This window comes from Mus caroli, unplaced genomic scaffold (assembly GCF_978045245.1).
Source record: "Mus caroli unplaced genomic scaffold, Mus_caroli_1 scaffold_15, whole genome shotgun sequence".
In the NCBI taxonomy this organism is placed as follows: Eukaryota; Metazoa; Chordata; class Mammalia; order Rodentia; family Muridae; genus Mus; species Mus caroli.
In genome coordinates this window covers 107560969-107573572 of record NW_028227270.1, presented here as the reverse complement: position 1 = coordinate 107573572, position 12604 = coordinate 107560969, and the positions used below count along the sequence as shown (strand labels likewise).

At 39.1% G+C, this 12604-nt stretch overlaps 1 protein-coding gene across 3 annotated transcripts in view; it reads left to right on the top strand.

Annotated features, from left to right (window-relative positions):
* The window catches only part of Lyst (lysosomal trafficking regulator), a 175270-nt gene that overhangs the window by 18211 nt on the left and 144455 nt on the right, over positions 1–12604 (top strand). For all 3 annotated transcript variants that reach the window (XM_029468643.2, XM_029468642.2, XM_021180035.3), the window contains exons 2-3: positions 4746–4831; positions 7404–7602. In XM_029468643.2, the coding sequence (XP_029324503.1) occupies positions 7411–7602 (192 nt within the window). In that variant the 5' untranslated portion in view covers positions 4746–4831; positions 7404–7410. The remainder of the gene's footprint in view (positions 1–4745; positions 4832–7403; positions 7603–12604) is intronic.

Sequence of the window (12604 nt, the reverse complement as noted above, 5' to 3'; positions counted from 1 at the left end):
GCAGCCATTCTGCACATATGTCTTAGCTCTTCTGCTCTTTGATGCCCAGGTGGCAACACCAGCAGTTCAGGCAGCCGCTGAGAGAGTTTTTCTGACTCCCTTCACTCCCTTTCTCTCTTCCCAATCTAATCTATCATCAAAATTATGCTCTGTAACCCTTAATAGACATTTATTATAATTGTACACTTCTACTATTGCTTAGGAGAAAAGGTCTCACCTTTTACTTGAAATAGTACAGCAGTCTTCAAATTGGTTTACATTACGCTATTTTTTTTCCTGAACTCTTGCTTCTACTTTGATACAAGAGTGATCTATCTGTCCAACATTTACTGTGTTATTCTATATTTAGTTAGTCCTGGGCTTTCTATTAGGCCTGTTCACCAGAATCTCTTAGGAAGCTTGTTAAATGGGTTTCTGTTGGGCCATCTTCAGCTTAGGGGATTGAAGTCTTTGAAGGTGTAACATTGGAAAGTGTATGGGTGACTCTGAGACCCACTAGCTAGTAGATTAAGTTCTTGGTATAATGTCAAAAGTCTTCTGATTTTCACCTTCTACTCCATCCTCCTTTTCCCTGTATTCTAATTATAATAATACAATTATAATTACAATATCATACTTAGTATAATGTCCTCAGTGACTTAGCTGGAACTGCTTCCTGTCTGAAATACTTTTTTCCCTCACTTTTGTCCGTCTTCTACTTAAAGCTCCTTTAGCTTAAAGATCACCTCTTTCAGAAAGCTTTCTGGACTCGAATTTGGGTCAGGTGCCCTTAACAGTTTAAAGGATCCTCAATCCTGGCTTTCCTTTGTCACTGTATCACGAGCTTTTTGTGGTAGAGACAGATTTTTGTGCATGTGTGTTTTACATTCCTTTTTACATGCTTTTTTAAAATTACATTTATTTATTTGTATATGTTGGCGATGTGTATCCCATGACACGTGCATCCAAGTCAGAGGACAACTTGCTGGAGTCAGTTCCTTCCTTCCACCTTGTGAGTTCCTGGAATCAAACTTAGGTCATCAAGTGTGGTGGCAAGCACCTTTACCTACTGAGCCATTTTGCTGACCCAGTGTTAGTGTTTCGTATTCTTAATCCAGTACCAACTAGATGTTCTGTCATTATAAACAGGAAGAACATGGAACCAGGCTGGTGTGTTAAATTAGTTCTTGTCACTGACAAGTGAGAGAAATAATTTAAAGGAGAAAGATTTATTTGTGTTTGTGGTGTCTTATGTCTCACTTGATGGTTATCTGGTTTCATTGCTTTTGTTCCTGAGGTAAGGCAGAAAATCGTGCCAGTAGGATCATATTAGAGAAAGGCTATTTACTTTGTAGTAACTAGGAAGCAGAGGTAACAGGAAGGGGTCAGTGCCAAGATACCCACTTTAGGGGCATATCTTCAGCAACCCACCTCCTCCAGCTAGCTCTGCCTTCTACAATTTTTTTACCTCCTGATTGTCATTGAACCTTGATGTATCAGTGGATTGAACCAGTGATTGGGTCAGAACCCTCCAGATCCAATTCTCTCTGGAAAACGCCTCAGATATACTCAGCGGTACTGGTCTCACAGTTCAATAAAATTGCCAAGATTAGCCACCACAGCTGGATTACAGCAAATTGAGGTATGGGGTTCAGGCACATGAGAAATGACTTAGCAGGTAGAAGCATTTGCCACATGAGCCTCATGACCTGAATTCAATCCTTAGAATGCTTGTAAAGGTAGAAAGAGAACTGACTCTACACAATTGTCCTCTGACTTCTACATATATGCCATGGGATGTGTGCATACGTGGTTTGAATGAGAACAATTGCCATAGGCTCATGTTTGAATACTTGGTTCTTGATTGATGAAACTGTTTGGAAAGAAGAGGTCTGGACTTGAGAGAGGAGATATGTCACTGGGGGGTCAGAGTAGGGAGGTGAGCTTTGAAGTTGGAGAAGACCATACCATTCCTAGTTAGCACTCTCTCTGCCTCCTGCCTGTGGAGCAGATGTAAGCTGCTAGATTCTGTTCCTGGACCATGCCTGCCTGCCTACTGCCATACTCCTAGTCATGATGGCCATGGGCTCACCCTTTGAAACTGTAAGCCCCAAGAAACTTGTCTGTAAGTTGCCTTGGTCATAGTGTCTCTTAGCAACAATAGAAAAATAACAAAAGCATATGTTCATATACAATAATAATAAAATTAAAATAAAAAATAAGTTTGTAAGGTTTAAAGAAAATATAAATAAGGTGCCATGGATATAGACTCTGGAAACAAAAGTAATCATATAGCAGTCATAGTGTTTTTAATGGAACAACTGTAAATATATGAAGGACAAAGAGATAGGAAAATAAATGAGGCAAATAGACTGATTTTAAAATAGCATGTGCAGAAGGAAGAAGGATATGAAACCATATAATATTCATACACAAGACTCAAAAACACATTCTACAAATAAACAAATTGTTAACAAACTGACCCTGTAATTAAATTCAAAGAATAAGAAAAAGTTCTCAGCTTCCATTCTTCGTTTTCTCTGACTAGGAGAGAATGATCTGTAGGCCGACTAATGAAGATAAAAATAAGAAACATAAAAGAAAATTGAAGCCCAAGGCAAGAGAGGAGATCTAGGACCTGGCTAGTCTAGATGAATTCACACCTCAGGGTCAGATTCCATGCAGATTTGTTAATGTTTTGGCTAAACTGGTAATCTTTGAGGAATTGTAATAAACATGAAAACTTGTAAGAAGCTGTGGAAGTTCAGTGTTTGAAAATTTAAGAGAATGCAGATTCCATAGATTTTAGTGAACTTGACATTATTCCCACAAAATTCTAGAGATGATCTTAAAATATTGGTAGATATTTACACACAGGAAAGGTGAGCAGTAATGTGCCTCAGTTCTCTAAGAAGAATTTATTCCAGATAATATAGCTCACCCTGCCCACTTTGATGGCAGGTACAGCTACAGCTGTACTGTATCTAGATTTCTGTGGGATGTTGACTGAGTTATTGCTGCAGTGTTGTGGTGTGGCCTGCACCTACTCCCTAATTCTCACAAAGATCTGTGTACTCTTGCATGGCTTCTTGTTCCATTTCCTGTCTGCTTAATTTCCCAGAGCTTATAATAATGTGTGATCAAGACTGTGTGCCAAGATACTCAAGGCAGGTCTTTGGATTTTAAGTATTTTGAAATAGTTGAAAATCACATTTATTTTATAATCCTTGTTATTAAAAATAAAGCCCGTAGCTAATGAAGAAACATTTTCTCATGTCTTCTAGGTAAAACTAGAGCTAAACTATACAGATAGATAAACCAAAGCATCTTATCACTCTGAAGCACAAAATTTCCCTTACATTCTGAAGGAGCTTTCATTGTATTATACACAGAAAACCTTGAGTTTCATTTCAAGAATTCAAAGAAAACAAGGAATTTAAGAATATGAATTTTGGTGGGAATTTATCATTATTTGGTTTTGGTATTTTGAGTTCTCCTATATCTTCAAATACCATTCGCCCTGCTAGGAGAGTAATAAATTGGCTGTCTGTAGGAACACTGAGCTATATATGGGTGATAGTCTACCATTCCCTCGATTTCCCTGTTTAGAAGACTGATACTTGTCTCATTCTCCTTTGTGGTTAATTTGTGTCTTATCTGGAAGTAGGAGTTGGAAAAGGAAGAGTGCTGTGATGAAGTTTATAGCTCTATATTCCAGGATTTCTTTCTTGAAGACTCAGTTCTTAGAGCTAGGCGTTTATTCTTTATTTTACATTTTTTAATTAAGAATTTCATGTTTGCATATATTGTTTTGATCAGTCCCACACCCTATTCCCTCCTTTCCAACTCCTCCCTTACCTGCACCACTGCTATTCCCTATGTTCAGTTTTCACATGCCCCGCTTTTCTCTCTTTTTTAAAATCCCAGAGTCCACTTCATGTTGCCAGTAGACATAGGTGTGGAGCCATCTGCTGGAGCCTAGGAAGCCTCTTAGGTGCTGTATCCCTGAGGAAAAGTGACTGAGCTTCCTAGCAGTCGTCAGTTGCCTGTAACTCTTCAGGGGAGAAGCTTCCTGACCACCTCCCCTCTTCATCCTGGGGTTTTGTGTGGATTGATCTTGTGTAGGTCTTGAGCATTCAGTCACAGCCACTGTCAGTTTCTCTGTGAAACTTTCCTGTTGTATTGTGGAAAACGCTGTTGTACTATAGGCATCTGTGCTTCTGGTTCTTACAATCGTTCTATCTCCTTCCTACATCCCTGAGTCTTGGGAGGAAGGGTGTGATACAGATGTCCCATTTGTGGCTGAACAAGCCACAATCTCATATTCTTTGCATATTGACCAGTTATGGGTCCCTGTGTTAAATTACTGTCTCCTACAAGCTTCTCTGATTCCAGTTGAGAGATGCACTAATTTAGGAGTTGGTGCTATCTCTGCTAGATATGTAGCTTTGCCCCATTCTCAGCTTGGGTGGTCGGGGCTGGGGTTGCCCGTTGGGTAGCTTCCTGTATAAGGTGTGGGGCTCTGCCCCTTTCCCAGGTGGCAGGTTATTAGGGGTCAGCAGGTGAGTGGATAGGCAGAGCTACCTGTGAGGTGGTTCTCAGAGGTCCTCAGCTGGCTAGGATTTCTGTGGTTTTGGGATTACAAATAATTAATTGACTGTTACCTGTATCACATACAAAAACAGGCTACTGATTTTTTTGTCAGAACTTTATTAACATTATTTGATTATTATTGCCACTAATGTATTTGTATCTTCTTCTTATAGGTGAAGCCTTATGCTGAGACAATTTTATCTAGTTCATGAACCAAAATTACATACAAGCTGAATGTTACAGAAGTGTTGAAAGACTGGTGAGTAACATAATAAGTCGACAGATTCTTCCTAGGAAAGTGTATATACAGATCGCTGTGATTTAGTATAGCACATACTGCTAGGTGATTCAAAGCAGCGGCTGTCAGTCTATGAGTCATAAGCCCTTTGGGGTTGAATGCCCCTTTCTAGGAGCTGCATATCACATAGCCTGCATATCAGATATTTATATTTATGATTCATAACAGTAGCAAAATGATAGTTATGAAGTAGCAACGAAAATCATTTCATAGTTAGGAGCTGTTATTAAAGGTTGAGAAGCACTGGTTTAAAGGAAAGAAAATAATATTAAAAGGAAAAGTGCTTATAAATACCTAAGACACACTTTCTATATAAAAGTTTTATGTAGTAAATATTTCTATAGCTGTAAACATGTATACACTATAAAACATGGATGGTAATGATAAGTATCAGGTGGTGTGGGTGTAGGTTTCCTGTGATGTAATCGTGGTTCCTGTGCACACACATACGAATATTCACAAACTTAACTCAATTCTGCATGTTGGCTACAATCTCATGTTATAGATTTTTTTAAAAAAATGCTTGTGTGTAGTTTATGTGTATCCTTTGTATTTGTGCTCCTCACATTATGTTTCTGTATACTTTTCTGAGTATGTGAAATATTGGAAAAGTTTAAGGAACATATATGGCTGTCTTTTCAGTTGATTCTCAGAATGGATGGAAAATATTCAAGTATATCGAACGTTTAACTGGGAAGTAATGTACACAATGTACAACATAGAAATAGAAATACCTTTAGTGCCATATTAGTATTGTGTTATATTTGTGTTCATGTGATTAGGATGGAACTTTTGTAAGAATAGTGCATAGAGTTTAAGAACTTTGGCATTTTGTAGATAGTGGTAATTTGTTGCCCAGCATAGTAATTATAGTCAGTGATGATATATTATATTCTTTTAAAGTGTAAAGCCATGGGCTTCAGTGTTCTCATAAGTGTAGCATAATTAAACTCACTAATTAACTTGATTTAACCAGTCCAGAGTGTGTGTAAGTAGATATATGTGTAGTTAAAATATTGTGTTACATGCAATAACTAAAATTTTGTCAGATTAAAAAAAAAAGAGCAAGAGAGCTAATGTGAAAAAAAGCTGTTACATGTATGAATGTTTTTCTTGTATTTATGTGTGTGCACCATGTGCATGCCTGCTGCCTGCAGAGGCCAGAAGAGGGTGTCAGACCCCTAGGAACTGCAGTTACAGAAGGTTGTCAGCTGTCATGTGGGTTCTGGGAACTAAACTTAGGTTCTCTGCAAGAGCAGCAACTATTCTGTTTTGTCTTTTATTAGATATTTTCTTTATTTACATTTCAAATATTTTCCCCTTTCCAGGTCACCCCTCTGGAAACTCCCTATCCTGTCTATCCTCCCCCTGCCTCTATGAAGGTGCTCCCCCACCCACCCACCCAGTCCCGCCTTCCTGCCCTGACATCCCCCTACACCGGGGCATTGAACCCCCACAGGACCAAGGGCCGCTCTTCCCACTGATGTCCAACAAGGCCATCCTCTGCCACATACACGGCTAGAGCCATGGGTCCCTCCATGTGCAGCAACTATTCTTAAGTGCTAAGCCTTCTCCAGCCTTCCAAATTACTTCTGACCATAGATAAAGCTATTCTGAAATTCTTTGAATATTACATTTGTGATTTTGTTTTCTGAACGTTTATACATTTTCCCTCTATATTCATCCCTGTATGTTTTACCTTGCTGTTTTCCTTAATCTTAAATGCCATATTGCCTTTTATTTGGCTAAAAGTGGCAAAAGCTCAGCAGCTGAATTTCTGCAGTTCTCACTCACCTGACAGGAACCACCATTTCCAGCACTGACTAAGTGGTTTTTGGAGGGTAGGCCAGTGACGGCATTGTATCAAGAGGAAAACTGTGTGTTGTATATATTATTTATCCTATAGCTTAGTATTTATTTATTTTCATTTTATGTGCATGAGTATCTTTTTTGCATACACACACATGCACACACACACGTGCGCGTGTGCGTGTGTGCGTGTGTGTGTATATTCAAGTTGGGTGTGGTGGCAAATGCCAGAAGGAGACCTAGAATCCCCTGGAACTGGAGTTACAAGGCAGTTGTAAGTTGCCATATGGATTCTAGGACTGAATCTAGGTCCTCTGCAGGAACAGCAAGAGTTCTTAACCACTAAGCCATTTCTGCAACCTCCAGTTTAAATTTTTAAAAGATCAATTTATCTGTTTTAAACATGTAAAGCAAGAACCCTTTCCTAAGTAATGGTTTATTATGTAAGAGAGAAAGTCAGACCCTCCCTGAACTACCACTGCTCACTAGTGTCTTCTCCCACGCAGTGTCATTTATGTCTGCCTACTGTGTTTAGGTGTTTCAAACCTGGTACTAGCACTGTCGTAGGAATTACCTAATAAGGTCAGAGCTATTCCTGAGAATAGTAGAGAGCTAGGAACTGAAATATAGCAGTTTTAAGTAAGTCTACAGAAATCACATATATTAAAAGGTAAATGTACATTTATTTTTTAAAAAAAATTCTCATATCCTGTTCATTTTATAGCTCTGTCATGAGCACGGACAGCAACTCATTGGCACGTGAGTTTCTGATTGATGTCAACCAGCTTTGCAATGCAGTGGTCCAGAGGGCGGAAGCCAGGGAAGAAGAAGAAGAGGAGACACACATGGCAACTCTTGGACAGTACCTTGTCCATGGACGAGGATTTCTGTTACTTACCAAACTAAATTCTATCATTGATCAGGTAACGTCATAGCAGACAATTGTTCATTAGTATGTTACTGTTGGTCATCGATTAGTAACTTCCTGATTTCATACTTCCTCAGAATCTCTTTGTGTTAAAGAGATTGACACATTATGTATCTTTCACATTACTCCAACAACAAAAAAAAGCCCTATTTGCGAAAATATTATTTATTTGGATACTTTAAAAACTGAAACATTTTAGAATTTCAAATGGCCATTTTTCTAAACAGGTTTTGTATATAGGCTTTTTGTAGTTGATTTGAACACATAAGTCATAAACTATAAGTCACCAATATTACATTGTTAATACATTAAGGAAATAAATAGAAGCACTTCCCTTTGGTGTCATTTAACCAAAATCAAGGCCAGATTTAGATTCTCTACATAGACATGTTCTCTATGTCTTCCACCCTTTGTCTGTTGCATGAGTCTGAATCTGTGACTGCCTGAAGTTTGTCTTGTGAATCTGTCTGTGTCTGTGTGTGCTGTCCCTAGCTGTGTGCCTGTCCCTAACAAAGGGTTTTGTTCTGTCTTCATTGAACATCACAGAAGGTATCTCATGGGGAAGGAATGAGGGATGCTTTACTGAAATCTTTAACAGGGTTTTACAAGGGCTTAAGTATAGACTGATTGACTCCAACTGACCCAGATAACAAACAAACAGCACTACAGACATCATTGTTTATCAGGTAATACCCCAATGTTGAGTTCAGCATTTATGGTGGTTATTCATTTTACAAGATTGCTTTCAAGTTGGGTGTGGTGGTGGCACATGCCTTTAATCCTAGTTCTCAGAAGTCAGAGGCAGGCAGATGTCTGAGTTTAAGGCCAGCCTGATCTACCTAATGAGTTCCTATACAGCCAGGGCTGTTATACCAAGAAACCCTGTCTCAGAAACAACAACAACTACTCACCCTCCAAAACAACAAAAACAAAAAACTAAAATAAAACAAAAGATTGCTTTCAACTTCTATATTTGCTGCTTTCAGCAAGTGATTATTAGAGCATGCACACATTGTTTTGAATCAAGGGCATGGAAGAGTGCACAATTTAAGATTACAACTATGCATTAGCTTATATGCAGTATATGCATTATAAAAGTCGATTATATGAGAAATTCAAGCAAATAAAGTTGAATGTTAAATCATTTTCTTAAAGGCAGAAAACCAACATGTTGAGTACATGGTATGTCTTAATGAGGGTTTCCATGACTGTGAAGAGACACCATGACCAAGTCAACTCTTATAAAGGAAAACATTTAGCTGGGGCTGGCTTACAGTATCAGAGGTTTAGTCCATTATCGTCATGGTGGCAGACATGACACCGTCCAGGCAGATATAGTGGTGGAGAAGGAGCTAAGAATTATAGATCTTTATCTACAGATAGCAGAAGGAGACTGTATACCACACAGGGTGTAGCTTGAGCATAGATCACAAAGTCCATTCCCACACCTACTCCAACAAGGCCATACATCTTAATTGTGCCAATCCCAATGGGCCAAGCATTTAAACATAGGAATCTATGGAGGCCATACCTGTCCAAACCACCACAGAGTAGAATAACAGTTTTAAGTGTTTTGTTTTGTTTTGAGACAGGATTTCCCTATGTAGTCCTGGATTTCTTAGAATTCACTGTATAGACCAGAGAGGCCTCAAATCCATAGAGACTTGTCTTCCTCTGCCTCCCAAGTGCTAAGATTAAAGACATGCACCGCTACATCTTGGTTCACTCTTAAATCTTAGGTGACTTCAAGGTATATTATTGACTCTGGCTGAGGTTCAGCAAAAGATCTAGTCTTATAAAATGGAAGAAACATTTTCTTTTTTTTTTAAATCCTTATTTTTTAAATTAGGTATTTATTTCATTTACATTTCCAATGCTATCCCAAAAGTCCCCCACCTGCTCCCCCACCCACTCACTCCCACTTCTTGGCCCTGTCGTTCCCCTGTACTGAGGCATATAAAGTTTCTTTCCACTGATGGCCGACTAGGCCATTATCTGATTCATATGCAGCTAGAGACACGAGCTCGGGGGGCAGGGGGGGGGTAACTGGATTATTGGATGGATCCCTGGGTATGGCAGTCTCTAGATGGTCCATCCTTTCGTCTCAGCTCCAAACTTTGTCTCTGTAACTCCTTCCATGGGTGTTTTATTCCCAATTCTAAGAAGGAGCAAAGTGTCCACACTTTGGTCTTCATTCTTCTTGAGTTTCATGCGTTTAGCAAATTGTATCTTATATCTTGGGTATTCTAAGTTTCTGGGCTAATATCCACTTATCAGTGAGTACATATTGTGTGAGTTCCTTTGTAATTGGGTTACCTCACTCAGGATGATGCCCTCCAGGTCCATCCATTTGCCTAGGAATTTCATAAATTCATTCTTTTTAATAGCTGAGTAGTACTCCATTGTGTAAATGTACCACATTTTCTGTATCCATTCCTCTGTTGAGGGGCATCTGGGTTCTTTCCAGCTTCTGGCTATTATAAATAAGGCTGCTATGAACATAGTGGAGCATGTGTCCTTCTTACCGGTTAGAACATCTTCTGGATATATGCCCAGGAGAGGTATTGCTGGATCCTCCGGTAGTACTATGTCCGATTTTCTGAGGAACCACCAGACTGATTTCCAGAGTGGTTGTACAAGCTTGCAATCCCACCAACAGTGGAGAAGTGTTCCTCTTTCTCCACATCCTCGCCAGCATCTGCTGTCACCTGAATTTTTGATCTTAGCCATTCTGACTGGTGTGAGGTGGAATCTCAGGGTTGTTTTGATTTGCATTTCCCTGATGATTAAGGATGTTGAACATTTTTTCAGGTGCTTCTCAGCCATTCAGTATTCCTCAGGTGAGAATTCTTTGTTTAGCTCTGAGCCCCATTTTTTAATGGGGTTATTTGATTTTTTGGAGTCCACCTTCTTGAGTTCTTTATATATATTGGATATTAGTCCCCTATCTGATTTAGGATAGGTAAAGATCCTTTCCCAATCTGTTGGTGGCCTTTTTGTCTTATTGACGGTGTCTTTTGCCTTGCAGAAGCTTTGCAATTTTATGAGGTCCCATTTGTCGATTCTCGATCTTTCAGCACAAGCCATTGCTGTTCTATTCAGGAATTTTTCCCCTGTACCCATATCTTCTAGACTTTTCCCTACTTTCTCCTCTATAAGTTTCAGTGTCTCTGGTCTTTTGTGGAGGTCTTTGATCCACTTAGATTTGACCTTAGTACAAGGAGATAGGAATGGATCAATCCTCATTCTTCTGCATGATAACCACCAGTTGTGCCAGCACCATTTGTTGAAAATGCTGTCTTTTTTCCACTGGATGGTTTTTGCTCCCTTTGTCAAAGATCAAGTGACCATAGGTGTGTGGGTTCATTTCTGGGTCTTCAATTCTATTCCATTGGTCGACTTGTCTGTCGTTATACCAGATGACAGGAAATAATCAAACTCAGGGACGAAATCAACCAAGTGGAAACAAGAAGAACTATTCAAAGAATCAACCAAACGAGGAGCTGGTTCTTTGAGGAAAATCAACAAGATAGAGAAACCCTTAGCCAGACTCACTAGAGGGCACAGGGAAAGCATCCTGATTAACAAAATCAGAAATGAAAAGGGAGACATAACAACAGATCCTGAAGAAATCCAAAACACCATCAGATCCTTCTACCAAAGGCTATACTCAACAAAACTGGAGAACCTGGATGAAATGGAGAAGTTCCTAGACAGATACCAGGTACCAAAGTTGAATCAAGATCAGGTTAATGATCTAAACAGCCCTATATCCCCCAAAGAAATAGAAGCAGTCATTAATAGTCTCCCAACTAAAAAAAGCCCAGGACCAGATGGGTTTAGTGCAGAGTTCTGTCAGACCTTCAAAGAAGAACTAATCCCAGTTCTTCACAAACTATTCCACAAAATAGAATCAGAAGGTACTTTACCCAACTCATTCTATGAAGCCACAATTACTCTGATACCTAAACCACATAAAGACCCAACAAAGATAGAGAACTTCAGACCAATTTCCCTTATGAATATTGATGCAAAAATACTCAATAAAGTTCTTGCTAACCGAATCCAAGAACACATCAAAACAATCATCCATCCTGACCAAGTAGGTTTCATCCCAGGGATGCAGGGATGGTTCAATATACGGAAATCCATCAACGTAATCCAGTATATAAACAAACTCAAAGACAAAAACCACATGGTCATCTCGTTAGATGCGGAAAAAGCATTTGACAAGATCCAACACCCATTCATGATAAAAGTCTTGGAACATTTTCTTAATAATGCGTCTCCATAGCTTTTGACTTTTAATAGCATGAGATTACCATGTTTATTCATAGAAACATAGGATTATGATTCAAAAGAGGAATTTATGTTTTTCGTAAAGATCAGAATGCAGTTTTAGAAGTTTAGTGTGAATTAGATACATTTTTCTTTTTCTTTTTTCTTCACTCAATCCTTTTCCTCCTTCTCTCCTCAGGTTTTAGACCTCATAATATAACCCAGGGCAGCCTAGAACTCTTGACCCTCCCACCTCAGTTCCCTGGTACTAGGGCTTTAGGAGTATAGGTGTAGACACCATATCTAGCTCCTCTTTTTAAAGATACTATGTAAATAGCAACAGAAATAGATTTAACCAAGCCCGCTCAGTCAGTCAACAGGCTCTCCAGCATGGGAGTGGGGATTAAAAAGAAAAAAGACAGACCACATTGTAGCATGACCCCAGTAAATTCTGAAACTGGAGTCAAATTTAATTTTCCCAATCTGCTTTTTATACCATTTTAATTACATGCAAGTATTAAGGGCAAGCAATACAATAAAGAAATAACAAGGCAGTAAGCAAAGTCCGGGGATTACTGCCATGACAGTTGTTTAAAAGGGCTTGTCATAATGACCAAAATACTGGAGCCCACTTCCAAGTCCAAGCCCAAAATCTTTTGTTGCACACTAAGATTAAAATTCCTGCCTTACCCTACTTCCTTATTATAGCCTAAAGTTAG